Raw genomic sequence first — 27,308 nt, forward strand, 5'->3', positions numbered from 1 at the left:
GGGAATTGACCTCGACTTCATCATATATCGTATGCATAGGTCTGGATCGTGATCAAGAAGAATACCACAACTTAAAGATCCCTGAATGATAAACATACAAAAAGTAGAAAATAAGATATGAATGGCGATCAATGTATATCTCACATGTTCCCAGCAAAGATGTCAATGATGTTATCGACGATAATGGTGAAGATGCACAAGAGAAGTGGATACTAATGTACAAACTGATGAATAAATCTTCATTGGCTCAACCAATAAACCTAAAATCACGACTACTACTCCTGTATGATAGGCGGATCAGGCATCAACTTATAACTTCTTCTCCTACCATCTCCTCCATTCTCATCCACAGCCGCATTCTTTTCTTTAGTATTTTTAAGATCCTTCAAACTGCCTTGTCTTGCCAATTCCGTTCTCAACTCCGGACCAAGCGATGGAACAGGTTTACGTCTACTACTTGTTGATCTACTCAGACCTCCTCCCCCTCCTGAAGGTGGCGTGGTGTTATTCCCTGAGCCTGACGAGGGTATTTCGAAAGTATTGGGATCAGGCGATGTATTACTAGCACTGGGTGATCCAAGGCCTTGTAATGAAGCTCTCTTCTTCCCAGGTTCAGATCTTGGTTGGCCCGCGGTTGCTGTAACAGGAGGACTGGTCTTAGGTTGTTGGTGGTATGGTGATGAACTTTGAGATGTAAGTGAAGTCGCCGATTTCAATCCCGCCCCTGATCCTGATCCAGTGATACCTAATCCGACTACACCTGGTCTAGGCGATTCCTCCTGAGACGATCGTCTGACATTAGCCAGTATAACAGGTTGGGGTGGTGTTATTCCTACCCCTGAATTATCCGTAGGGTACCCTAATTTCCTAACTTCATCGTTCGAGTAAATAGGTAACATGGTAGGTATCTCACCCAACGTCGGTGTCGTAAATGGATCAGATCGTCTTCTATCGCTTCCACCGTCAACCGACGACGTGGTATTGTATGAAGTTGCCGTGGTAGGAGTGACAACAGGTAATGGTAAAGGTATTGGTAAATCTTCCACATCATCCTGTTCTATCGAATTCAACGATCCCCTCTTTTCATCTGATCTAAAGGAATCGTCCGCTCTAGCATGAACGGGAGTCATGGCTATTGGATTTTTGTGGTTGAGGTCCGATGATGGTGCAGTAGTATCTGATGGCATTTTGTGATGATGGTTTTTGTGACCACCAAATTTGATGAACCCACCTTCTTCAGAATGACCACTCCTAGCATTACCAATCTTATTTCTTTCGTTCCTCCTCTTTCTCCTATAACACATGAAAAGTAATACCAAACACACCAAACCAACCAATACACCAATGACTATACCGGCAATTGCCCCTCCTCCCAAACTGTTCTTCTCGGTCGCAGAACCACCTTCTTGACTTGATCCTGAAGCTGCACCGGTGCCATTGCCATTTGTCGTTGTAAGTATCGAGGTGACTTTCTGGGTAGGTACGCCATTGTTGTTAGTTGCTGTACCAGTCGCAGAAGCTGATAGACTCTTGAAAGCTGACAGACAAGCTGTATCGTCACTTTCGACGACTGAAAAGACATTACTTTTATTGGTAGTTTGTCGATCATCATCCACTACACCTAAAATGTAATAACGACCTTCGGGTAATCTAACAGGATTGAAACCCCATCCATGATTGGCATATTGAGTGACCAAAGTGATATTTAGGTCGAGTATCGTACGTTCATTTACACTTCGTTTGTTGGGTGCGACAGATGTAGCGGCAGAACTAAGGGTTGTTGCGGTGGATGTGGGACGAGGTGAAGAAGCGAGAGCTACCTGAGATGAGATGGCGGCAGTCGATGCGACCCGGGAGGTTTGGGATGTTATGGTAGTAGTTGCAGCTACGGAGGTGGTTGAAGGAGAAGGGATGGATTGGTCGATACCTTCGTTGATAGCATAAAGGGTGATGTTGACTTTGGAAGGGTCTTCGTTGTAGACGTTCCATAGGATGCTAGGGAGGATATAATGTCAGTTTTCGCATTCAAGTTTTGAGCACGAAGATCATCTCATTCTATACGACTCCTTCTGCTTCATCCTTCATTCCCATACACAGCACCCATTTAACAAGGCAGATACACTCACAGTCCAGTACTACAAGCAGTCATAGTAGGTACACTCCCAAAGACCAACGATGGTGTTCCCGTATACACGGTCGTCGAAGCGGATACCGCTGCACTCCTTGAGACCGTTGTAGATTGGGCGAGAACGTGAAGGGGAAGATGTAACCACATGAGGTATGGCATGGAGATGACCATAGCCCTCAACAGAGTCGACACTGACATCTTGAAGATATGTCTGTCTACTGTATCAGATTGGGAGGCGTTTTGTCGGTCGGTCAGAAGATTTCCAAGCTGAACTTGCTGTATGTTCTGAGCTTGAAAAGCGGGAGGGAAGGAAGGACGATGTGATCTAAGGAAGTGTTGAGGTGTAGTATAGATGATACAGTTGGAGATTTTTGACTAGATAGTCAGTGATGAGTCAGAGTACAAAGGATAAAGGATAGTGGATAGTTGGAGTGAACTGAATGTGGATGCGTCGAATAGTCGTGTCCGAGTGAGGCTGTGTACTATAACCCACATAGACAACTCAGCATAACATCTCGAGGTACAACTTGATGAGAACGAAAATCACTTACAATGATACGGAAGATATCGAATCTTCTCACACCGGGTGATCAGATTGACGTTGAGGGGATGACCAGCAGATGGAGGTAGGGATGGACGCGTTGATGAGAAAGAGGTTAGTTACACCGATATGATTGCCCAACTATAAGTAGTTGATAATTGATAGTTGATCCAAAGGTAGATACAGGTGATATGGCCTAGAATGATTTGATCCAAGCGCAGGTCGTGTTGATTTATCGTTTTTGTGTATGTGGCCTTTGGTCAAAGGGGATGGATCATATGTTGATCTGAAACACCAAGTACACAAAGTCCCTAGCTTGCGAAAATTACAAGATGATTATGTTGACATGTGTATATCTATAAAAGTGAAGAGCAAGCAGGTCAATGATCAAAATCCAATCTACTGTTGATGACAGCTCATCTCTCGTTTACACCACATCCGTCACTGACGAGACGATGACAAGCAGGAACATGGACATGGACATGAGAAAAAGTTCGAGACAAGAGACAGAGCCAAGAGGAACATTAGTCGAACAAGAAACAGAGGTGCCCCGTAATTGCCATTCAATTTTTTAGGGTTGTCATACTTCGATTAGCGTATTTCCGAAACATCCTGGACAACCAAACCCTGGAAATGACAAGAAGAAGGGTGTTTGTGATCTATGCCTGGAAGCTGGCTCAACACATCAGCACGTAGCTCCTAGACCAAATTGGACAATGCAGTACATGAATGATCAACACTATCTATCATACAACAGGAGCTCTGAATGAGAAAACAATTGTGCCGATGGGACTATCACCTCCCACCCTTCCTACCGCCGTTACTATCATACCAATTCCTAGTCATCTTGCCTGACTCCTGTCCTATCGCAAACACTGCCATACCACTGACATCAGCTACCACTCTCTTCTGCCCTAAGAGACATGATACGACTGAACACCTTTACACTCACATTCACGCTCATCACCTTCCATACCATCTCTGAACGTCTCAGTAGTACTAGTCGAACTTTCGGGCAAAGTATGATCGGCAGACGCGTGATGGGCAGAGAGATCTTGTAAAGCTGGCAAGCGGTTGATGAATGCCTATTTCACATATACCATCCTTATATTAGCTATACATCCAAGACTCGATAAAGGGCAATGGTAGACGTGTGACATACCTTCAGCAACGTATTGAGTAAATCCGCTTGAGGTTCATCATCGAGTCTGGATAGATCATCCCGCTTAGCTAGCATTCCATCAGACCAAGCAAGCGCTCTGGTCGAACACTTACACATCGGCGATCCTCCTTCCCCATCTATACCACCACCCATTCCCACCTACTAGATTAGAAAGTTTCACACTTTGCGCAGAAGCGTTCAAGGCGGCTTTCACTCGATTGGAATAAGGTGGAGGAAGGGGGAAAGTGGTAAATTCGCTATTGATATGTCAATATGTTCATTAGTTATTGTTTTCATGTACCAAATTGAAATTTAGATGGATGAATGAAACATTCGAAAGGCGATAATCATTGTCATTTGAAGGACGGCGTAATAATGCAGATGTCGCTCACTTTAAACTTAATGTCTGGGCTAACCAGAATGGTAATTCTACTTTTGAATGTTGGTGTATCTGCATGATCATCGACAAAAAGTCGAGATAATCAGCCCACCGATAAAATAGTATATAAGAATGAAGTCCATCTTCTCCGTATGGGAATTGTAGACTCACATTATTTTCCGTTCCTCCTTCCAGATAACCCAGACCTTCCACATCCAAAGTGAATGAACATGAAAGTTTCTATATTTACGATACACATGGAATGGAACCCAAAAAGATTGGTCAGTTTGATAATGACTGATTCTCTCACTTTCACGATACCTCCGTATCAATGTTGGTAGGAGGAGGAAGAAGTCCAGAACACCACCAACTCACATGATTTTCAGCTAATATCGAGTTCAAGGAATAATAGTCGTCGTCCATCGTTTCTCATATGCTCCTTCGACTGAGCTGCCAGCGTGACTTTGGGAGGTATGGAATAGCTACGGCAACGCAAAGAGATGAACGATGAAATGCGAGATTGGATAAAGTGAAATCAATAATGTTGTCTTTTAGCCTGTCACTGCGACGCGTCAAAACGTACCGCGTTTTGATTTCATCGTCATAACATGCAGTAAGTTATCATATCCCTATAAACTGGTTTGTGTTCATGCATAGATGGTCAAGTAATAACCTCCGTTCATACATCCTCAGACATGCTAATATGCATGCATGTATCTTTTTGGTCTACTCTGTCTACTATATGATCACCAGTCTACTTCTTCTCAATACTATAATTCACCCTCCTTAATCCCATACCAAGTAAGAACAAACTTCCAACCAACGAAGCGATCGTCAATGGTTTTTGCAGTTGGGCAGATAACGGATAATGGTATGTTACCTAGATCATTCTCAATCAGATCAGCTATGAACACTGTCAAAGAAAGGATTCTGACACTCACATATACGTTCTGAGCGTGGTTCTCAGTTAATTGAGCTTTCTTGAGGGTAATAGCATATCTACCTGTAGTATCTAGGTATGTTTTATGTATGGAATGTTCGATTGTATCAACCGCAAAGGGTGTATATACTTGAACATCACTAGAATGAAATAATTGCAATGAACGATCAGTACCATACCGTACAATTACCGTAAGACACTCATGAAGTATAGGTTCATCTAATATGTCAGAAACAACTCACCTAGCACCTTCAGGTAAGATAACTTTCAATTCCGCATTATCAACTACAACATCTTTCAACCCCGTCAAAAACGGTACAGCTAATACCTTTCTATTCTTCTCAGAGTCGGTTTTGAGTACATCTCCAAGTGGAATATCATATCCAACCGTAAAACTATAATTCCATCCTCCCAAGATAGGATATCTAGGTTTAAGTTCTAAATTACCTTCGACGATCCTAGGTGATGTTCTGACTTTCTTGTTCTTCTGGACTGTGGCCGGGGTGGAACCTTGTCTGAAGTGCGACGTGGATACATTTCCGATGTAATCGTAATAATATGGTGAATGGGCTGTTGGAGGTAATTTCAAGGTGAAACCGGTCAGAATTTGAGCCGGGACTGAAGCGTGGAATTTGGATTGTTGGTGAGCCAGGCGTGAGAAGTGACCTTTGAGTCTGTGAGAGAGCGGGTTATACACACCATCTGTCAGTCTTTCTCCTTTTCGTCAGATAAGTTATGACATCCAACATGACTCTGACTACACTGCCAGTGGTATGCGTAGTAGGTATATATTGATTTGATGCTAAAGTAGACTTCACTCACTTAGGTCCCTCATTCACCAACTCAATATAATCCTGTATATTCAAGTTCGCTCCCCAATGACTCACTTCCGCCGACCTCTGTAAGTTCCTGATACCAATTACCGGATCTTTAGTTTCATAATGGACAGAGAAAGGTTTCTGCTCTGCGATCTTGTTGGTACCGAGAGTAGGTGGTAGCGAGTGGAAAGGACCGAGAGTCAAAGTACCACCGGACTTGGTGATAGTGTTATCTCGTGTGTATGTCTCGGGAACGGATGAATATGATAAGATAGATGGGTGAGGGGCTCTATGTATTTCAATGAAATGAACCGCAGTTAGAATGTGTAGATGAATTTGTTTGATTTGAAATAACCGACATACCTAATTTTTACCCTCTCCACATCGGTAGGATACCAACTATCCACATAGGTTGAATTGGTGTTCCATACGAGATATTGGGGATCTCGCTGTTCGATCTCGGCAGGTAGAGGTGTGGAAGTATGAGCGAGAACCTGAGTGAGGGATAGGGTGATGACTTCGTCTTTCTTGGTTTTACCCAATTGTACAGCTACCGTGGGTGGGCTAGGAAGGTAGATACAAGCTTTATCAGCTTCCGCCCTGATAGTGTTGTATAACCACATCTCTGACAAGATTCATCGCCAAAGTGATTGGGGCTTGAGCATTCCGCAGCCAGACCTGCTCTTTCACTCACCTCTCATCCAACAATCTCCCTTCCAACTTCTTTCCACCCAAGCTCACTTCCCACCAAGCAGGCTCAACATCGTTTTCCCCAGCTAGTGCCAAGTGATATTCCCCCGGAGAATTATCCAATGGCTTGATGTTATATTGAGTGGTTATCTGCGTAGTCAATCCACCTAATTCTATCGTTCGGGCTATAGCGGTATTTATATATGTCTGAGGGACGTTGATTGCTATTGCCAATGGTAGGAGGGTAGTGAGAGCAAGAGCGGACCACATCTTGTCGAGTGGATTCCCCTTGGACTATCAATTTGTTATGCTGAATCTATTGTTTGTTGTCACAGTGTTAGGTTAACACTGGTCGTATACGACTAGATGCCATTCCAGCACGACGTAACAGACGACGTTCCTCCACCTTATCGCGGTTCCTTATATCGGCTACCCACATATTCATCCAATTCGCCCTTGTCCTCTGATTGCAATGGAATATCCTGTGGCATCATGCGGATGTACGCCTCTAATCCAACCTAAACGTACATACAAGACCTGCATGGCATGGTTGAAATATGATCTGAAGAAAGTCGTACCCATCTTCTGAACTTTAATCATGGAAAAGCAGCTAACAAGTGCGTGGAAAGCACGACCATTCACGATGGAAGGTATAAAAAGGGTACATGGGATATACATGCAATGTACATTCTGTTCACATACACATGCACACACAAAACAGGCGTATATACTTCAAGATGATGGGAATTACATTTTATAATGACTTTGGATCCTTCCTTGGATTATCGTTATCCAAATTATCATTTATTAGGATACCTTTTATCTCGGGAAGATCAGGTGCCACTCGGCCCGTCACGATCAAGAATATTGATCTGAAAGAGTAAGTATATGTATACCAGAAAGAAGATTCGGTGATGGTATGTTAATGCTTACTTTCACTCTAGAACTCGATCGAAAACCCAATACGATTCATACCGACCCGAATTCAATGTCAACGATTTTACCCCAACCGATACGGATTTCAACAACAGTGAAGATTCATCTCTAGTGGCAATTTGGCAAAGTCTAAGTCCCGAGGAAAAAATGGCTCAATTCGCCTATGAAGGATCAACACATCCTTATTTCACTTCATTCGTACCTTCTTCCATAGCCAGTACCGGTACTCGGCTCAACACCAAAAGCGACCCTACGCAATTTGAAGATCATTCGAATTTGGATTCCGGCAATACCACTCCAACGTCATCAAGTGGTATCTCATCGTCTTCATCAACGTCAACATCAACATTATGTACATCCGATACTTCACCTACTTCCGCTCCACATCCAACGGGATCAGAACGAATGAACGCTCTCTTCGATGATGACGACGCGGGTATCGAAAAGATGATACTGTCTCTCACATCCGATGTTAATATCACGCAAGATCAACGAAGCACGATGGCGGATACCGTCAAGGATTTTCGAAGACATGACGAGTTGACGCTGTAGGTAGATAGAGAGGGTCAAGAGAGGGGGGTGAAGTTGATTCTGGAAGAGGGGAGGAGAAGATGGGCAATTTGGAAGGAAGTGTAGATTGAAGAAATTAGCAGGGGTACAACCTGACCCTTCGACTGTGCCTGCTTATCGTTCATGAACTTTTTATAATCTATGATATTTGTTTGTCTGTAGCTTTTATTACTGTTATAATCATTCGACTCATATCTCGTTGTCATATATTATTGATTGTAAGAATTTCTTGTCCAGATATAATGAAGAGACTTGCTGCAATCGATATAATCTTACAGTCTTCAGATACGCTCCAGGTGGAATGTGACATCCAAAGACGATCCTTTCTAATGCTACATCCTTTTGCTCCGATGACTACTATACATACTTGCAAGACCATAGCTACGTCCTTTGTGTACACTACTCCATGGTGAATTTTCCGTTTTGTTGACAACCCGAGGTAAACAAGAGCTACCTTTTCATTGATATCTGGCGAGCAAACATCACTTCACTGTTTTGTTATCTGAACTACACAAAGAAGTCCACAGAAAATCATACTGTAAAAAGACGAAAACATCCTCACGCCCACATCGACTACACCGCGAACAGGTTTGAACGATACTTTGTCGCCCGCTCATACCATACGAGTTGTGATTGACTTCGTATCAAAATGGCAAACTCTGGAGGTCATGGAATCAATCCCTCAGCTTTCGCTTCCAGCTCGTCAGACATTATACCCTATGCTCCAGGGAGGTATTATCAGCCAGGACATATCATAGGCGAGGAGGAGGATCCACCTGCCTCCGCTGCCCCATCATCATCTACAGACCGGAAGTCCAGAAACAAACTTCACTTTTTCGATAACGTCAACGATCCATCGAGTGGTACTGAAGAGCAAGAACAAGAACCTAGTTCTAGGAATCCTTGGGAAGAGGGATTCAGAAGTGTACGGGAGACGATGTCTAGTATCTTCTCAAGTAAGAGGAATGAGCCAAATATGGATACAAAGCGTGAATCTTCCATACCACCCAGGCCGACCGTTGAGGATTACCCAGAAGAAACCAAAAATGCCAACGACAGTTGGGGACCATCTTGGAATTTTGATTCCAGCCGAGCAGGGACAACGAACGACAGACATACCAGAGAAGAGGAGCCTGAAAGAGGTCGATCAAACCAAAGGGGTGCTGAGCGATTTCGTCCAGGGTAAGTACAAGGTCTTTTCTTTTCCCAATCACATACCGTACTGTAGCTGGAAGATCTCGCTTATTCATATCGACAATTCAAGGTACGAAGATCGATTTGATTCTACCCAAAGTACCAATCGCTTTCCTCGTCAACGTTCACCTGAAAATCCAAAACAACAAAGATCAGCCACTCCTTTCACCAAAGATATCCTTTCAAGTTCCGAGTCTGGGTCTGACTCTGAGTCGAATGACGAAATGCCATCGAACGATACATCGAGACACTATTATATGAGCGGAGCAAATGGACCTGGAGACTCGAAAGATAATAGATTTCATAATTTCTTCTCTCGTCGGAAATCTTCCTACAACCAGCCTCAGCCTCAACCTAGAGGTGATACGTATTATCCTCAAATGTCGACTGAACAAAGTACATCACCTTTCATAGGAAGAATTCGGAATAGGCTGAAGAAGAGAAGAAGTGGCGATGACTCTACTGGACAACGTACGAATATCTGTAAGTCTTTGCGTCCGCCTGCAAATCATCATTGAAGGGTATGTTGTATTCCCGGGAGCGATGGCTAATTTGTTTTGTTTTAGTCGGAAGTGCAAATACCTCCCAATACCCTCATTACGGAGGGTATCCATTATCTCCCATGGATCCATCGATGGGATATATGGGTCAGCCATCATCTCCTTGGATGACCCCTTCCATGGACCATTTTTATGGTGGATATGGGGAACCACCAATGATGGACCCAAGTATGATGATGGGTATGACTCGAAGTATGATGGGAATGCAGCCCAGTATGATGGGGACCAACCCGAATATTATGAGTTACGGAAGCGGCTTTTGGGGATGGGGTCCATCTCCCCCGACATACAATCAAAGTATCGGGTGAGTACGACTATGATCAGCGCACACCTCAATTCAGTTACCTGACCTTCTTCGAGTCACTTAGATCACACCCAGGGTTCTTCCCCGCAGGTCCAGAGCCGATCGATAACCGTCTCAGTAGACTGACTGCAGCTCGAGTAGCTATAGAGGCCAAAGCGGCGGCGGCGGCAGCAGCATCGGCGGCAACTACTACTCCCACGGGGTCTATGGCAGCATCCACTACACCTACTAATTTATCACAGCTGTTGGGTGGCTCAGCACACTCTCATCCACTCGCTAGTCAGCTGAGCTCACTGGGCGGTCAGTCAAACGCGACCGATCCAAACTCGCGCTGGCCCGAACCACGTATAGCAAATTATCAAGGTCGAAGAATTGAGATACCACCATTTCGAACTCTTCAAGAAGCGATCTCAGCACAGATGTCGGAATCACAGTTCGGCCCTTCGTTTGGAAATACCCAGCAATCCGATCTGAACTCCCGATCGATGCAGGATCGTTTGGTCACATTGCAGACGGGTACGGGTCAATCATTCCGGGTTTCTGTACCTGCCGGAAGATCTGTCAATGAAGTGGTGGACTCGCTACGGATGAGTGGTCAACTGACAGGTTGAGTAAGTCCGAGATTCTCTGGCAAGTCAGACAGGGCAGGGGAGGTTGCTTGTAGATGATGAGTACAGTGGTTGTCTGTGCAACGGTATATAGTCACGGTGGTAGTGTTAGATACGGTCAATGATCAAGTGCGCTTCGCTGTCTGTACCATACTCATGCATGTCATTTCAGCCCATCGTAGACTCTCAACATGATTAAATTATTTGTGATCATCCCCGTCGGCCTGGTGAGAGTGACGTAATGACAGATATCTGACATCAGCACTCTGACTCACTTGATTGAATAATCGATCACTTAGTCTGCGTTGCTAATCCATTGATATAAGCATGGTTACGTTTTTAGTCCATTCGTTGTTACCAAAGATTATCAATCAGAGATTAGATTAGGATATATATAAACAGCAATATTCACAAGATAACGTTCTTATTTATACCACTAGAGTGAGCGCTGAGAGCATTTCCAAATAGCCATCCTGTGAACACGACTACTTTGTCAATAAGTCAAGCCCAAATTACAGTATGTCATCTCAAAAAGTCCTTATCACCGGTCTGAACGGATTCGTGGCACCTCACATCGCTGTCGAATTCCTCAACAACGGGTGGAACGTACGAGGTACGGTCAGATCCAATTCAAAGAAAGATTCCACTCTCAATCTACCTTATCTCAAGAAATGGGCAGATCAAGGAAAGTTGGAAGCTGTGATTGTAGAAGATTTCCTTACTTCCGATTGGACCGAAGCTCTAAATGGAGTCGATGCCGTAGGTCATCAGTGCTCAGTTAAGCTTGATCATGCTGTTCGCGGCTGACTTTGTACCCTAACGAACAGGTCGTTCTAGCTGCTTCACCTTTCGACATGACCTTGACTACTTACGAAGAATTCGCTCGTCCTGCTGTTCAAGGCACTCAAAGAATACTGGAGGCTGCTGCGAAGATATCCAGTGAGTCGTTTTCTGCTTTTTTTTCCGGGGGCTTTTCTGACCTGAAAACGTTCAGGCATCAAGGCAGTCGCGTACGTCTCGTCGACAACCGCACTCATGGACTACTTTCAGCCTATGTCACCGTACCAAAGCAAGCTGGTGACCAAAAAAGATTGGCTACCCTGGACAGAGGAAGATGCCACCAAAGAGTAAGACTCTTTATGCATGCTACGGCACAACACGGACTGATTTCATCATCTTTCATACCTCAGAGGTTTCGCTTCCCCTCAATGGTACTGCATTTCCAAGAAGTATGCTGAGCTGAAAGCTAGGGAAACCAAAGAAAAAACCGCAGCGTCATGGGCATTGTCTACATACGTTCCTCCAGGTGAGTTAACACCTATATTTCGTCTGCCCGTGGCTAGGTACGGTATGGAACACTGACTTGAGGCTGTTGATAGGTATTTATGGTCCCGTTCAACAAGTCAACGATGCGAAACAGCTTACGAGCCAATTTGGCTCTGACCTCTCCACCACTACACTATACACTGTTCTTTGTGGAGGAGAAAAAGCACCGTTGCCTCCCGATTACAATGTTCAATATGTCGATGTGAGTGTCACCTCTGGAGCCCGACTGTGTAGACGTAGATAGTTAGACTGATTGATTTTGACACCATTGGTATAGGTCCGAGATCTAGCAGCAGCGATCTACGCGGGAATCACCAAGAAAGCCACTGGGAGATATATCACTGCAGGCGATGAAATTGTTTTCCAAAAACTCGTGAATATCGCCAGAAAGCTTAGACCTGATTTGGCCAAGTTCTTCCCCAAAGGAGATCCTGAGGCTTCGGAACTGGTGGTAGATGGTGCCTACAAGTATGATACTTCTCCCAGTCAAATTGAACTTGGGATCAAATGTGAGTCAACGTTCATGAATCGTATCTGAAAACTGACTGATCGATACTTTGGATTCATAGATCGAACTTTAGAAGATACTGTTCGAGACACTATAGCTAGATTCGAGGAGATGGGAGCCTACAAGTCAGCATAGTGTATGTGGCGGACATAACAATCATCTTCATCAAGGTAATGGAATCGGAAAGAATCTACAGTATGTGACGGGACTATCTTATGCATCTGGTGAAACGGTCCAGACAAACCTTCATTTGCCGCATCGCGATATGTATGCTAGTCAACTCCTTTGGGTGTACAACGTCATCGATTACAGCTGTGTTTATGTTCTGACGTGTGATCTAATGGAGTGTAAGGAAGGCATCGTGTCGGACCCGATCCTTCCTTTCTCTCTCTCACCTCCAAGGGACCCTCCTTTCTGTTTATTTTCGTCTCAGAACGAACAGAAACGCAATACATCATTTGAGTAAAGAAATGTCTGATGCCGTCCTACTGACAGGGGAAAGTCGTCCTATTACCTCTACAATCAGTGAACGTTTTTTCCTGCGACTTTCAGAGCAATAACCTTTAGTCATTTTCAGTTCATCCACTGCAGCAAGCCACAGCACGAGTAGATAACCTTTATAACTCGCTTCCTCGCCTGCTCGCCTCAGCATATGAAATGCCACAATCATCCTATCCGTCCGACCAATCTGTCGAGGATCTATTAAAAAGCTGGGAGCCAGGTACAAAACTCGATCTGAGCTTAGGCAGCTCATACAACACTAAAGAGCCAGAGTTTACCAATTGGTTTGCCCAAAGTGACAATCAACAGCGAAGTTCGTCCCCTACTCCAGAATGGTACGATCGCTCGCTCACCCCCGGCTCACAAGCTCCTTCTCTCTCATCGTCTGATAATTCCTTTTCTGACCGAAGTCCGTCGACACCCGTCGTCTTTCCTGTCGTACCCCAAAATGAATCTCCGTCATTCGACGCATTCTTCCCTTCACAGAGTGGACCATCTTCCAATCGCGGTCAACCATCGAGTCCATTCGTGTCGGAAGATCGATATACCGGCTCACCATCACCTTTGCAGCATAAGCCATCAGTAGAATCAGCAGAGCAGGAAAGTGCATCTCATACAGAGCCTAGAAGACCTAACAAAACGGCGCAGTTACAGGATTGGGATTTCCAGTGGTTGAGACCACCTCGGACATCACAGATCAGATCAGACTCTGCTCAGTCGTATGCTTCTAAAAGCGATCATGGTGGTTCACCTGTCCCCACTTCCCCTTTTCCATCTTTCCATGAAGGTAGCCCTGCACCTTCGTTTTCCGGATTCTCCGGTGCTTGGTCTCCCATTTCCGAAAGGTCGACCCCTGCGCCATCTATACTAGCTGGCGGTCGGAACAGCAGTGCATATACAGGTCTTCAGCGAGGGAGTGTAACGCATGGACGAGGTTACAGGTGAGTGATCTGCGCTGGATCATCGAACGTGCTGATATCGCCCTGCTAGATCATCTTCGAGTGTAGCTTCTTCAGGGGCAAGCTCATCCGCATCAGGACAATCTCAAAGTAGCTTCAAGCTCAGACCTACATTGGACCCGAATTCGGCGTACAGTCGGTTAATCCTCGAAAGGGAAAATCGACCAGATGTTACGGCCTCGGGAGTATCTGAAGATAGAGTACTTCCAAGTCTATCAGCTTGGGCTAAACAGCGGGCGAAACAGAAAGGAATCACGAATAGAGGATATCACAGAGGGCTAGATAGTGTCAAATCAAAATTTCAATCAAGTACGCCTGGTTTGAATACGATTGAACGTACTGACCGGGAGACGGAGGCATTCTGGATTAGGATGGAACAACATTCAGCTGAACAATTTCAAGAGCTCAAGGAGTCTCGTAAGTTCTTTCTGGTCTCGTAACTGTTAGGTAAGTGGATCGTTGAAATTGATGAGATAGGTGCCAATAGGTCGATCGCGTCAAAGATCAGCTCTGGGATAGCCTCTCGGGTGAGAAGCGTTTTCAAGAGATTTTCACACGATCATAATTCCTGTGTGAATAGAAAGGATAATAATAATGTTGAAATGCCCAGTAATGTGGAGAGTGGGGGATCGGACAAGAAGCGAAAATGGTTTGCGAACCGTAAACGGAATAAAGTAAAAAGTAACTCATCAATCGCAACAACCCCGGATTCAAGCACAAGCACAAGTACAATTTTCTCACCGGTATCACCTGGCTATGAAGTTTCACCTAGTATACCCTCCATAAACTCATCGATACGATCCTCGAGTTCTACTTATACAGTCTCACGCAATGCATCTTCTACTCGATCGAGAATCTCGACCAGTAGAGCACCAACATTGATGCAGGATGATGATTGGCTTGGTGGAGGGGGTGGGCTGGGTATAAATATTGATCAGCTCGGAAGAGATTGAAGTTTATCATTACGATATGTGAAGTATGTAAAGAGTTTCAATCGTTGTTGTATGTCGTCAGATGTGTCTTCTGATCATTCTTTCTCATTTCCGGGTCGTGTGGCATTTCCGAACCATTCACTCTTTCGGGTCGGAACAGCTAGTATGCGTTGTGCTGTGTCTTGCGGTGAATCTCGATCCTGAATCATAGCCACAAAGGTGCATCTGGCTGTCGCATATATTTGAGAACAATCTTCCTTTTGACTTCTCCTACTGTATGAAAGGAGGAACGAGGTCTCCATATGTCCGGGATGGGGACAGCTCTACTGTGGCCATTTGACAGACTACTGTACATAAATTTTTGTATGACATTACAGAGCGACACCTGGTATAATCAATATTGCAGGTCAACAATAATACTATACATGAATTTTCGTCCCGAAGCCTAATCAGCGTCTGCTTCCTTCGACCGTCATACACCATTAGACGATGGCAGAAACAAGTATCGGTTCCTCTTCAGAGTCACAATATAATCCCTTTGGGAAACAGTCCCAAATACCCACTCAATCGAGCAATGAGCCTTCTTATACCCCAAGTCATACCAACTCATCTCTCAGCGAGACAAACAGTCACAACAGAAGTGAAGATGGAGATGCAGACTTTCGATTTGATCCCCTCGGAAGTCCAGTTGTCAGTCTATGTGCTTCCGATACTGAGCACGAGGAGATTGAAGGGAGCCTAAATTTAGCACCTGCAAACCCAACGCAAGGTAGTGAATCCGAAACTAGCCTTGTATCTCGATCGGATGAATTCGCATATATTTATATGAGTTCCTCGGAAGCTTGGGAAGGTGACGATATTGAAAGATCTTACCCATTCATATGATCCTGGTGAATTTGACTTGGAGCCGATACAAGAGGAAGAAGGGGTAGATCAAGAAGAAATATGTCGGGGAAGGGAAAGGGGTAGGGCAAGGAGATGAGAATGATAGGTACTTTGGAAAAGCTTTATATATTATGATATCAAAGTCGTACTGGACTGAGCAAAGGGCAATACATGCTCGTGAATACCAGTGCATATTCATTCGTCTGTTCTGTTTCGGTCTACCTGCGTATCCATCTGATGTAAATTCAGAGCCTAAAATCCACATGCTTTGGTAATTTGAGGTAAGAGTGTTTTCCTGATCATTTCCAATCTCACGTCAGCCTATAATTCCTGAAAGACAGTCACAGACAGGACTGTACTCACTTCCATTGATCGTTACACTAAGACCCCCCAAGTTCATGTACGACCATCAGCCATATCACCCTACCTCTTCACATCGATCTATGTCTTGACTAAGCCTCGGAAACGGTCGACTCACTTGATGTCCCGTTTCTCCATCTACCGCATTCCCCCAATCCCTTTCACCATTTCTCAATACATGGTAAAAAAGCTGTCTCTTCTGTTCTTTAGTCCATCCTTTTGACGGGGAAGGTGAGGATGATGAGCTCCCGTTGTCGGAGGAGGATTGCTGATTTTTACGAAAAGCAGGCATCGTATATCTGTCTTGGTGATGCTGAGGATATATACTCAGATGTATCGTCAGCTCAATACCTGTTCTTCTTGATGTCGTATATGTTTTGCTTAGAACTCACATTGTTATCGCTAAGGTAGACTCTAAGTACGGTTGATCGTACTGATATAAGGTATATTTATTTCTCAAGCTAATGGTGAATGAATTCTTCGTTAGGACGGAGAAAACAAATGATGAGAAAATAGTTCGACTACATATTCAAGTTGTCGTCCGTCCACAAGAGGTCAGTTTCACGATATGTATATGTCAGTATGATCGTCATAACCATCACTCGGATACCATATACCTCTCATCACGTCAGCCTAAGCTCAATGAACATGTCATACTATACCTCTGTTCATACAAAACCTATTCCTTTACTTTACAATTTCGCTTTCAGTTTCCCATCTTCCCTCAATAACCTATCACTTTCCTTCTTAACCTTCTCAGATCTCTGTCTGAGCCCTTCGACTCTTTTCAGCTCATTCTTACCGATCTGTTGAATATGAACTTCGTCCGGGCCCTTCATGACACAAAAATTCCACATCAGCTCATTGTCTCATCATTAGAAATGCCTGGGGGCAAAACTTACATCAGCGTATCTAAGGGTTCTCATACTCGCATAGTAGTAAGCTAATGGCGTATCCTCCGATACACCCTCCGCGCCATGTACTTGCATAGCTCGATCGATCACTTTCAGGGCCATACTTGGTACGGTAAACTACTCATTCCACATCAGCTGGTCACTCATATCTGGAGATGAGACCGAAAGTAGCTGAATCAAGGATGCATACTGTACTTACCTTGGCAATACCTATATCCTGCATCGCACCTTTAGCACCACCTATGTCGATCCTTCTGGCGGCTGCTAGAACCAATAATCTTGCTGAATCGATTTCGGCTCGAGAATGAGCTATATCGGCGAGGACAGTACCTAAAAATGATACAGCATCAGCGATGTGAAGGCGTATTATTCGCTCTCAGTAAAGGGACAGAGAATACCCACCATGCTCTCTGAGATGTTTCCCAAACGTCTTCCTATTGGGGTCCGATACTCTTTGTAAGAGGATATCCAATGCTCTTGAAGCTATACCGATGCTTCTCATGCAGTGGTGTAGTCTTCCTGGACTGTACACGTCAGAGATCGGTCTCAGTCAGCTAATACCTCGACATTGCTTTATAATCAGCTCACCCTAATCTAGCTTGGATAATCTATTGTCAAATCATGATCATCAGCTAGTCATCTCCTTTAATGAAGATATCGATCGAGAATTGTTGAGCTCACCTCAAACCCCCTGCCCAATCCTGCCTTTCCACCTACCACCCCACTATCCACATCGACCTCTACCCCATCATAAATCACTTCACAATGACCCTCAGGTGCATCATCATACCCAAAGACCGTGAGTGGTCTGACGATCTTCACACCTTTCGAACGTGGATCAACCAATACTAAAGAATGTCTTTTGTGCGGAGAGGGGTTTTTGGGATCTGTTACCGCCAAGACGATATGAATAACGTTTCGAGGATCGCCTGCGCCCGTGATCCACCATTTATGACCTTTGACCGATAGCTTGCCCGAGGAGGATGGGAGGGCGGTGGTATTGCGTAGATTGGTGGCGTCTGATGAGGCGGCTGGGTACGGTGCCAAGTTTAATCAGATCAGTCTTATATGAAAGATCGATGGAGACGGTCAGGTGATCGAGAATGTGATTTTGAGTGATGATCTCAATATACTCACCTCCATACTCTGTCATTGAGAAACTACTCCTGATCTCGCCTTTTAACAACGGTACGAGATACTTCTCTTTCTGCTGTGGCGTACCAAATCTAGCCAGTACCTCCATATTACCCGTGTCGGGAGCCGAACAGTTGGTAGCTTGAGGAGCGAGTATAGCCGAATGACCCATTATCTCAGCCATGACTGCGTACTATAACAGTATATCAGTCATCGTCCACGGTATTTTCTATTCAAACAAGAAAATCGCCCACCTCCAAATTGGTCAGTCCACCACCTTCTCCACCCGCCATTCCCTGGAAATCACCACCACTCAACCATAAATTCCATAATCCCAGCTCTTTCGCTTTGACCTTGAGCTTTTCTAAGACAGGGGGTATTGATGCCCATCTAGCTTCGGGGGAGTTTGGTATCTGGGCGTGAAATAGCTTTTCGGAAGGTAGGACATCGTTCTGTGCATTCGGCGGGTGAATCAGTCAAAAGAAACTCCCCTAGACACTACTGCATATACTAGATTATGCAAAGCTCACCTCCATGAACTCGATGAGTTTGATTAGTAGATCCTTAGCTCGGGGAGAGAAGAGCGGTTCGACCTGATCAACTCCTTATGATCAGCTTCAATCGTTGTTTCATGCTTTTGTAAAGTAACGAAGTACATACCAAAGACCATGCACCTGCCGACACATACTTGAGTACGGGATGATCTGCCATCTTGTTTCCCCTCTTGATTGATAACGAATGCTCTGATCCAGCTCAACAACAAAGGTCAAAATCTAACATTGCCAGTCGTCTTCTCGATGATGATGATGATCCCGGTCAACTTGCATCTCACTTAACCGGCTGTTTTTTTAAACTGGGTCATCCAAATAAGACATGTTGTGAGAGGAATCCACTGCGCTTCCAAATTTAACTTTCTGCCCCATCTAATCGTTATCTCGGAAGCGACCCTGAAATCAACATTTGACGTTTGGGTGGCAAATTCCTGAATTCGCCGAATCATGGGATACATCGGTGGGGTCATTTGTGTGTTGATTGAGAGGGGATGATGTATTTGCATGTCGATCATTGCATCTGTGGGTTCATCGATGTGGACGAGAGTGATTCCAATCCATTGAGAAGCAGCGCACGAGGACGTAGATCCCACTTTTCATTCACACGTCAGAATCAAGCTGGTCAGCGCGTTCTTCCATCCCCAAAGAGATATTCACCGAGTTGCTCCTCATCTGTTCCACGTCGAATTGATGATCATCTCTCAACAAGCTCGAGCTGATGACGCTGATGACGATCTCTCCCGATATCCATTACATGTCCAATGCGAATCGTTCCTTTGCGAAATGACCAAACGCCTGAGGATACCGTTTGGTTGTATGAGACCGATCAACTCCGATCGGCATCAAGGGAAGGGCCACGCGCTCAACACGTGTACATCCCCAACGAAATGGTCTTTCCAGTGATGGATTGGCATGGATCAATCGTGGATTATCGAATGGATCAGTTTCCCATGCCATCAATGCGTTGTGGAGCAACGTAATATCAAGAAAAATCACAGCGGACTATGCATGGAGATGGATTGGAATCTGACTGTGCTGTCGAACAGATAAATGCTGTTTGGTCACTTTGTATCTCTCATTTAAATACTCTTCCTTCATCCCTCATCCTCTTCTCTTCCCCCTCGATACTCCTCTCATCTGAAAACTCGTTTGGATAGCTGATCCCATCCAAGGCATCCTTTCACTGAATCTTGACCTCATAACCTTCTATCCCAGTAACGATCATCACCAATTTTTTCATTTACTCATCCTCGCCACTCAATCAACTAACTAAAACGACATATCAACATGTCGACCGCCACTGCTTCTCAGACACCACCTCCAGCAGAGTTGAGAGAGAGAAGACCCTCTCCTGTGGACAAGCTCGACCCAGCTTTCGAACCTACCACACCTGAGAAGGAAGAATCTCGTGAGTTAGCTATTTGAGGGGCTATATGGATCACCAGAAGAAGCCAAAGCTGACATATCCATCCATCTTTAGCCCTTAACAAGCTCGCTGGAGTACACAACATCAAACCCACTTTCGAACCTTCTGACCGACATATCCCAGACAACTATGTCACCTACACCATTCAACACCAGAAATACCTTCCTCCAGTAACATGGAAAACCTTGCTTCAGAATATTCAATGGATTTCTTTCCTCGCTTTGACCATTACCCCCTCCGTCGCTATCTACGGTATCTTCACTACTGCTTGGAACACCAAGACAGCAATTTGGAGGTGAGTTTATTCTTTTAGAACATAGACGTGTAATCTTCGCTGACTTAACTTGTCCTCGTCTTAGTGTGATTTACTACTTCATCACCGGTCTCGGTATCACAGCAGGATATCATCGACTTTGGGCTCACCGAGCATACAATGCCTCTGTCCCCTTGCAATTCGCTTTAGCTCTTGCTGGTGCTGGTGCTGTGGAAGGATCAATCAAATGGTGGTCAAGAGGACATCGAGCTCACCACCGATACACCGATACTAAACTTGATCCTTACTCGGCCCACGAAGGTTTCTGGCACTCCCACGTTGGATGGATGTTGGTAAAACCCAGAGGAAAGATTGGTGTCGCCGATGTATCTGATTTATCAAGAAACAAGGTCGTCAGATGGCAACACAAGAACTATGTTCCTCTCATCTTCACCATGGGCTTCATTGTTCCTACTGTTGTTGCTGGTCTCGGTTGGGGAGATTGGTGGGGTGGATTCTACTTTGCCGGTGCTGCTCGATTGGTTTTTGTTCACCACGTGAGTCCATATCCGCTCCGTTATAACATATTACAGAGCTGATCAATCATCCCCTGATTAGTCTACCTTCTGTGTCAATTCGCTTGCTCACTGGCTCGGTGAACAACCTTTCGACAACAAGCACACTCCAAGAGATCACTTCATCACTGCTCTTTGTACCGTTGGTGAAGGATACCACAACTTCCACCATCAATTCCCCATGGACTTCCGAAATGCCATCAAATGGTACCAATATGATCCTACGAAATGGTTCATCTGGACTATGTCTCAATTTAAACTCGCTTCTCACCTCAAGAGATTCCCCGATAACGAAATCAAGAAAGGTCAATACACGATGAAACTCCAAGAACTCCAAGAGCAAGCCGATAAACTTCAATGGCCCAAATCATCCAACGAACTTCCCGTTATCAGTTGGGACGATTTCAAGGCTGAATCGAAAGAACGAGCCTTGGTCGCTGTCCATGGTTTCATTCACGATTGTTCTTCGTTCATCGAGGATCACCCAGGTGGTGCTCACTTGATCAAGAGAGCTATCGGTACCGACGCTACGACCGCTTTCTTCGGTGGTGTTTACGATCACTCGAACGCCGCTCACAACATGCTTGCTATGATGAGAGTCGGTATATTGGATGGTGGTATGGAAGTTGAACATCTCAAGAGACGACCAGCCGAATCCGTCGCTTCATCTGTTACCAACTCGCCTGTGTCATCTGCTTCCGCCTCGTCAGTGGATATCCAATCATTGGCTGATCAAGATGAAGACGATCGATTATACCAAACTCAACTCAACTCACAGGGACCTCACCCTAAAGCACCCTTCGGTCAACCTCAAGCTCAAGTCGCCGATCGATGGACTCTATCTGTACCTCCAAGTGAGAAATGGAGAATTGTCCCTACCGTCCCTGAGATCCGACCTGGATTGTTGGGCAGATCTCACTCGCTCGAAAAGATAACGAGGGCCGATTCGCGAGGTGAAACTGCCGAGTTGATTGGTGAGAAGGCTTAAGATGGGGATTCTGGATTTTGGGTATCTGTTAGATAGGTAGACATTGGGTTTCTTATTCTGTTCACACAATCATCAATCACACTACATTCATTTATATTAACACGTCAAATCGCATTTACCAACATTCTCTTGTGCATATCTACCGTCTTTTCTCTTCATCCTCATATATATATCGTGTGAATAGACTTGAAGTATTCTTTTATACATGTTAGGGTCGTAGCGCTACGTATATACAAAAATGAAGAAATGAAGGAAAACAATATATGAATACATCGTGCAATGTGCCTGAGTGGCAAAGAGAAAGAAAGTGATGACGTTTGAGGTGTACGAGTGGTAGATACGATTGCGATTACGATTACGCATTGACGATGAGTAAGTTGAGTTGACTGGCACACAACAATCATCAACTTCTCTCACTCATCTTGCTGATCAGTCTGGATTCAATCACACAACAAGGACTCAAATTGAGCTAGCAGGAAGGCCACAGAAGTGGATAGTCGAGTATTGAAAGATGTTCGATCCAGATTTCTCATCATCTTCATCAACAAAATATAACGATATCAACTTATCTACCTCTCAGTCAACCTCTTCTACTGCATTATTAAGTAACATAAGGGTAGAAAGGGAACTGAGAGAACGAAAGAAGAAAGAGCAGAATTGCGCGATTACGATACAGCGAATATGGAGAGGGAGGAGGATAGCCAGGAGGTTTAGAGATGATTTGATCTCTCGGTTGGAAGATGATGATGATGTGGAAAGGGTAGGGAGGGGACTGGTGGTGTTGCTCAGAGATGGATGGGGGAGAGATAGGGGTAGATTGGAGGGGCTGGTGGGGAAATGGTGCGAGATTGGATTGAAGAAGGATAATGGTAAGCTGGAATGCTAGAAGTAGTAGGTAAATCGGCTTCAGCTTACGAGAGATACGTTGGAATAGATGGAATATACCGATCCATCTTCCCGCTCAGTAATGATGGTGATTGGTCGATTGTTCTGGGATTGTTGAGTGCAAGGATACTGCAGTTGGTCAATCTCAACCCTACGTGAGTTCTTGAGATCAATACTAAGCGGTATTATCTGCTCTGACTCGATGTCGCGTACCATTAGATCAGCATTGACGCCTGTCCTCCTTGCGGCTCTCGAGAGTGTATTCGATCCAAAATCATATTCTCATCTTTCTCAGGAAACGCAGAAATATGCAAAAGAGACTTTGGTCGGGATCGTAGAAAGTAGATCATGGGTCGAGACGATCGTACAGAGTATGGAGCAATTAATAGCTCTCAATGTGAGTTTAATAGATCTTTTATGATATATCGACATCTGTACTCACATTTATCCTTCTTAACCAGCTACCAAAGAAGAAACACCCATCCCTGATCCCACTGACCAGGCTACTCACCGCACCTTTCTCACTTATCCCTCCTGCATCGACTTCACCACTCATCCCTCCCTTGATCAACCACCTCCTCGCTATACCTTCATTACCTTCCTCACTTCCCATCCCAGCCTTGTCACACTTATCTACCCACCTCAACCTCTTCTCCCTCCTACTTCCCTATGCCTCTAAGAATCCCCAAGTACTGAAAGAAGGTAGATTGCAGAACGAGATTGGCAAAACCTATTTCTTGGCTAATCTAACGATGTTCGGTATAACCGGTGGGATGTTATCGAGGTTCGGAGTAGGGGGGATAAGCAACTGGATGAACGTTATCGGTAATGTTCTCAAAGACGTCAATGAAGGATGGGGTAAATGGGTTGATGGATTGTTAGATGAGGATGATATGGAAATGAACGGTATACCAATAATGGTAGATAGCGATGAAGAAGATCAAGATGATCAAGATGACGGACCATCAAATAAAGTGGTACCATTCAAGCAGAATAAACAACCGAGACGTATCCAGCTACCTAAAGCGATCTCAAATAAGGTGGTAATTCTAGCTACACCACAACATCTTTCGACACTTACTACACATATTATCCAACCTTCCTCAAAGACTCCTCAATCGTTTATTAATGACTTCTCGATGTTCTGCGCGGGACTGCTGAGCGCTTTTAGAGGTAGTCCGAAATGGGAGAACGTATTAGATTCCTTATTGAGTAAAGGACTAATTAGAAGGATTTGGAGAGAAGGGGTGAGGGGGAGATGGATGGGATCAGATCAGAGAGAAGCTTGGGATGGGTTTAGTGATAGTAAGTTTTAATCTTTAGCTTCAACTCGTTGACAAGCTTCCTCATTCTTCTGACTTTATATCTGATGTAATATCTGGCTAATGTCTTATGTCCCGGTGACAGACGCGGACTCACCAGCCCTCATTCTCCTCACATACGTATACAACCATTACCTGCTGCTCACACCAGACGATGAATTCTTCTCTACTACGTCCAATGCTCTTTCAACAGATGAAATACTTGAACTCGCGGGTATATGGAGAGATCTAGCCTTCTGGGGATATATGAATGGAGTCAGCGGGAGTGGCAGTTCGAGTGGACCTGCCAGCACCAGAATGGGAAACGAAGAGATCAGGGGATTATTCACAAGAGGAGTTACGAGAGTCGTAGAAAGGAAGTGAGTGAAGCGTGTTGATGTGATCGCAGAATGATAAGCTAATGGGATGGACTCAGTGCTCGACGTCAGTTCGCTGATCCAGATTTTTGGACGATGAAATCGCAATTAGACTTAAGAGGATTTGTAGATGCTGCCGTGTAAGTGAAAGTTTCCCGTACCGTTCTATCTGGTGGATGCAGCGACATTAAGTGATATCGATCGAAAAAGATCTCCAAGCTGACACTTGGGCTAATCATGACAGATTCGAAGATGCCGAATTGACTTCTGCAAACAACGAGGGTATGGATATCGAGATGAACGATTCGTCAAGTCTTCCCAGATGGGCTAGAGCTCGACAGCGATTTACAAAGAGACAAATGGCCTATATCTCACCTAGATTGGGGTTGTTGAATAACTTACCGATGAGCGTACCGTTTCAGACTAGATTGGAAGTTTTCAGGAAATTTATCGAGTAAGTTACACCATGTATCAGATGGATGATGAATGTCGTCTCGTCGTATACATCAGCTGGATATTGACGATTGGGTTTGTGCATGCAGATCCGATCAAGATAGGTTAGGACTTGATTACCATAGTAGGCGACAGAGGAATTACGCAAAGATAAGGAGAAGTCATATTGCCCAAGATGGATTCGATGAGTTGGGTAATCTGGGTCCGGCCTTGAAAAGTAGAATAGAGATTACTTTTGTCGATCAGTGAGTGTATCAGCTATCCAAGCATCGATAGTTATGCGGTGATAGCTGATCTGTTGCGTAATGTAGACATGGGATGACGGAAGCTGGGATTGATGGCGGTGGATTGTTCAAGGAGTTTTTGACAAAGTATGTGTTCTGCTCAGTTGCCTCCACATGGTCGCACGAACGCGACCTGCTAGCTGATTCTGGTTCCGACACGATAACAGCTTGTCGAAAGAGGTTTTCGACACCAATAGAGGACTATGGCTTGCTACCGATCAGAATGAGCTGTATCCCAATCCTCACTCTTACGCTACAGAACGTGAGTCTACTCCTCCCGGCTAATTCGTCCTGGACTTCGTAGAAACGGCAGCTGACTTGTGACTCCACAGCCCATCAATTGGAATGGTACCGATTTGTGAGCTTCTCTCAAAGTCGCATATTGGCAATCGAAAGCTGAGAATTCAATTTATTATATAGATTGGTCAGGTACTTGGTAAAGCGATGTACGAAGGAATGTTGGTCGATGTGTCATTTGCCGACTTTTTCTGTACGTCTACTGCTTGGAGAGAGCCGATTAGCAGGGACGAAAAGCTAACAAGTAAGGTAGTGGCTAAATGGCTGGGAAGACAATCGTACCTTGATGATTTGAGTTCATTGGATAAAGAACTGTATAAAGGGTTGATAAGTGAGTTTGATACGCGTACTTGATGGACATGCCCATGTTGAAAGTATATCATCTGTATGATAGTACTGAAGAATTACCCCAAACCTGAGGAACTGGCATTGAACTTTGCTATAACTGAAGATGGTAAGCTTCCATCGCATCTTTAGAAAATAGATATCGAGCTGAAGCCGTGTGTTACATAGACTTCGGTGTGAAACGTACAATTGACCTGGTACCTAACGGTTCAGAAATCGCTGTTACTGCTGAAAACAGACATGAGTGTGAGTGTGAAGTTCAGCTGTTTCGAGACATCGGTCCATGATATTAGCTGATTATTGGTAATCAGACATTCAATTGGTCTGCAAGTACAAGCTGGACAGACAGATCTCCGCACAGAGCAGAGCATTCTTCAATGGGTTATCGGATCTTATTGATGCTAAGTGTATGTTATTAGCTCCCATTGGCGGTATTGGCGGTTTGGCACTAACGAGTAGCTAATACTTATCTGAATATAGGGCTAAGAATGTTCGATCAACAAGAATTACAACAACTCATAGGTGGAGAAGAGGTGAGATCGGCTTGAAATCTGCCTTCGCCTCTATGATAGCTGATTTGACATGTATTACACAGACGCTAATCGATATCGATGATCTCCGAGCACACTGCTCAGTCGATGGTTTCCCGAATGATACCACCCCTCGATTGTTCTGGAAGGTAGTCAAGGGATTTACGCAGGAGCAAAGGAGAGCTTTGTTGAGGTTTGTGACCAGTTGCTCTAGACCACCCTTGTAAGTGACTTTCCCGATCTCCGGATAGTCCAGTTGTCGAAGGTGAGTCGAACTGGAGCTGATGAACGATGATTAGATTGGGTTTCGGATATCTGTATCCTAAGTTTGGTGTCAAATTCAATGGCAATGATACGTCTAGATTACCTTCGGCTTGTGAGTGTTTCCTTTCGTCACCGGTGTTGTGCTATGAGCTGATGGGTATATGAAAATAGCCGCTTGTTTCAATCTACTCAAATTGCCGGGTTATACGGTAAGTTGAATGACACTCTCCATCGAGCTTCTAGACCCTCGATGTTCGACGTGCCCTCTTACAATCGGTGTTCAGCGAGAGTCTACTACCTTCTGACTGACCATCGACCTACTTATAGACCGAACAATCACTTCGTACCAAATTACTTCAAGCCATCACGTCCGGAGCTGGATTTGACATGTCATAGGTGTAACGTTAAAAATCAATTCTTCCTCCTTTCA

General features: G+C 44.6%; 11 protein-coding genes across 11 annotated transcripts; 6 read left to right on the top strand and 5 right to left on the bottom strand.

Annotated features, from left to right (window-relative positions):
* Window positions 1-275: 275 nt before the first annotated feature.
* On the bottom strand, window positions 276-2,326 carry L199_007529 (uncharacterized protein; the record flags this gene model as incomplete). The annotated part of the gene is made up of 2 exons (XM_064893218.1): window positions 276-1,995; window positions 2,127-2,326. The coding sequence occupies 2 exons, from the start codon at window positions 2,324-2,326 to the stop codon at window positions 276-278; spliced, it is 1,920 nt and encodes a 639-aa protein (XP_064749290.1).
* A 1,138-nt stretch (window positions 2,327-3,464) lies between these two features.
* L199_007530 (uncharacterized protein) lies at window positions 3,465-4,633 on the bottom strand (the record flags this gene model as incomplete). The annotated part of the gene is made up of 7 exons (XM_064893219.1): window positions 3,465-3,544; window positions 3,622-3,754; window positions 3,832-3,877; window positions 3,945-4,088; window positions 4,224-4,282; window positions 4,382-4,450; window positions 4,586-4,633. The coding sequence occupies 7 exons, from the start codon at window positions 4,631-4,633 to the stop codon at window positions 3,465-3,467; spliced, it is 579 nt and encodes a 192-aa protein (XP_064749291.1).
* Window positions 4,634-4,964: 331 nt separating this feature from the next.
* On the bottom strand, window positions 4,965-6,928 carry L199_007531 (uncharacterized protein; the record flags this gene model as incomplete). Its single annotated transcript, XM_064893220.1, has 6 exons — window positions 4,965-5,090; window positions 5,152-5,290; window positions 5,393-5,824; window positions 5,973-6,257; window positions 6,332-6,532; window positions 6,663-6,928. The coding sequence occupies 6 exons, from the start codon at window positions 6,926-6,928 to the stop codon at window positions 4,965-4,967; spliced, it is 1,449 nt and encodes a 482-aa protein (XP_064749292.1).
* A 467-nt stretch (window positions 6,929-7,395) lies between these two features.
* On the top strand, window positions 7,396-8,230 carry L199_007532 (uncharacterized protein; the record flags this gene model as incomplete). Its single annotated transcript, XM_064893221.1, has 3 exons — window positions 7,396-7,538; window positions 7,603-8,065; window positions 8,147-8,230. 3 exons carry the CDS (start codon window positions 7,396-7,398, stop codon window positions 8,228-8,230), a joined length of 690 nt encoding a protein of 229 aa, XP_064749293.1.
* A 583-nt stretch (window positions 8,231-8,813) lies between these two features.
* On the top strand, window positions 8,814-10,833 carry L199_007533 (uncharacterized protein; the record flags this gene model as incomplete). The annotated part of the gene is made up of 4 exons (XM_064893222.1): window positions 8,814-9,346; window positions 9,429-9,841; window positions 9,925-10,222; window positions 10,287-10,833. 4 exons carry the CDS (start codon window positions 8,814-8,816, stop codon window positions 10,831-10,833), a joined length of 1,791 nt encoding a protein of 596 aa, XP_064749294.1.
* Window positions 10,834-11,349: 516 nt separating this feature from the next.
* Window positions 11,350-12,799, top strand: L199_007534 (uncharacterized protein; the record flags this gene model as incomplete). The annotated part of the gene is made up of 7 exons (XM_064893223.1): window positions 11,350-11,589; window positions 11,658-11,769; window positions 11,825-11,957; window positions 12,021-12,136; window positions 12,210-12,358; window positions 12,434-12,665; window positions 12,726-12,799. 7 exons carry the CDS (start codon window positions 11,350-11,352, stop codon window positions 12,797-12,799), a joined length of 1,056 nt encoding a protein of 351 aa, XP_064749295.1.
* A 522-nt stretch (window positions 12,800-13,321) lies between these two features.
* L199_007535 (uncharacterized protein) lies at window positions 13,322-15,077 on the top strand (the record flags this gene model as incomplete). Its single annotated transcript, XM_064893224.1, has 3 exons — window positions 13,322-14,106; window positions 14,156-14,541; window positions 14,602-15,077. 3 exons carry the CDS (start codon window positions 13,322-13,324, stop codon window positions 15,075-15,077), a joined length of 1,647 nt encoding a protein of 548 aa, XP_064749296.1.
* Window positions 15,078-16,193: 1,116 nt separating this feature from the next.
* L199_007536 (uncharacterized protein) lies at window positions 16,194-16,593 on the bottom strand (the record flags this gene model as incomplete). The annotated part of the gene is made up of 3 exons (XM_064893225.1): window positions 16,194-16,236; window positions 16,305-16,321; window positions 16,420-16,593. 3 exons carry the CDS (start codon window positions 16,591-16,593, stop codon window positions 16,194-16,196), a joined length of 234 nt encoding a protein of 77 aa, XP_064749297.1.
* A 400-nt stretch (window positions 16,594-16,993) lies between these two features.
* On the bottom strand, window positions 16,994-19,060 carry L199_007537 (uncharacterized protein; the record flags this gene model as incomplete). The annotated part of the gene is made up of 10 exons (XM_064893226.1): window positions 16,994-17,134; window positions 17,204-17,332; window positions 17,415-17,545; window positions 17,618-17,739; window positions 17,804-17,823; window positions 17,897-18,246; window positions 18,353-18,542; window positions 18,604-18,801; window positions 18,880-18,942; window positions 19,010-19,060. The coding sequence occupies 10 exons, from the start codon at window positions 19,058-19,060 to the stop codon at window positions 16,994-16,996; spliced, it is 1,395 nt and encodes a 464-aa protein (XP_064749298.1).
* A 1,127-nt stretch (window positions 19,061-20,187) lies between these two features.
* On the top strand, window positions 20,188-22,142 carry L199_007538 (uncharacterized protein; the record flags this gene model as incomplete). The annotated part of the gene is made up of 4 exons (XM_064893227.1): window positions 20,188-20,308; window positions 20,381-20,621; window positions 20,686-21,136; window positions 21,198-22,142. The coding sequence occupies 4 exons, from the start codon at window positions 20,188-20,190 to the stop codon at window positions 22,140-22,142; spliced, it is 1,758 nt and encodes a 585-aa protein (XP_064749299.1).
* A 511-nt stretch (window positions 22,143-22,653) lies between these two features.
* L199_007539 (uncharacterized protein) lies at window positions 22,654-27,274 on the top strand (the record flags this gene model as incomplete). Its single annotated transcript, XM_064893228.1, has 21 exons — window positions 22,654-23,011; window positions 23,077-23,182; window positions 23,247-23,424; window positions 23,489-24,332; window positions 24,435-24,708; window positions 24,765-24,845; window positions 24,950-25,159; window positions 25,248-25,403; window positions 25,470-25,529; window positions 25,610-25,704; window positions 25,775-25,800; window positions 25,863-25,932; window positions 25,993-26,070; window positions 26,134-26,193; window positions 26,253-26,330; window positions 26,396-26,491; window positions 26,565-26,617; window positions 26,680-26,837; window positions 26,914-26,990; window positions 27,050-27,087; window positions 27,206-27,274. The coding sequence occupies 21 exons, from the start codon at window positions 22,654-22,656 to the stop codon at window positions 27,272-27,274; spliced, it is 3,165 nt and encodes a 1,054-aa protein (XP_064749300.1).
* Window positions 27,275-27,308: the final 34 nt, after the last annotated feature.

This window comes from Kwoniella botswanensis, chromosome 2 (genome assembly GCF_036426115.1).
Source record: "Kwoniella botswanensis chromosome 2, complete sequence".
Taxonomy (NCBI): domain Eukaryota; kingdom Fungi; phylum Basidiomycota; class Tremellomycetes; order Tremellales; family Cryptococcaceae; genus Kwoniella; species Kwoniella botswanensis.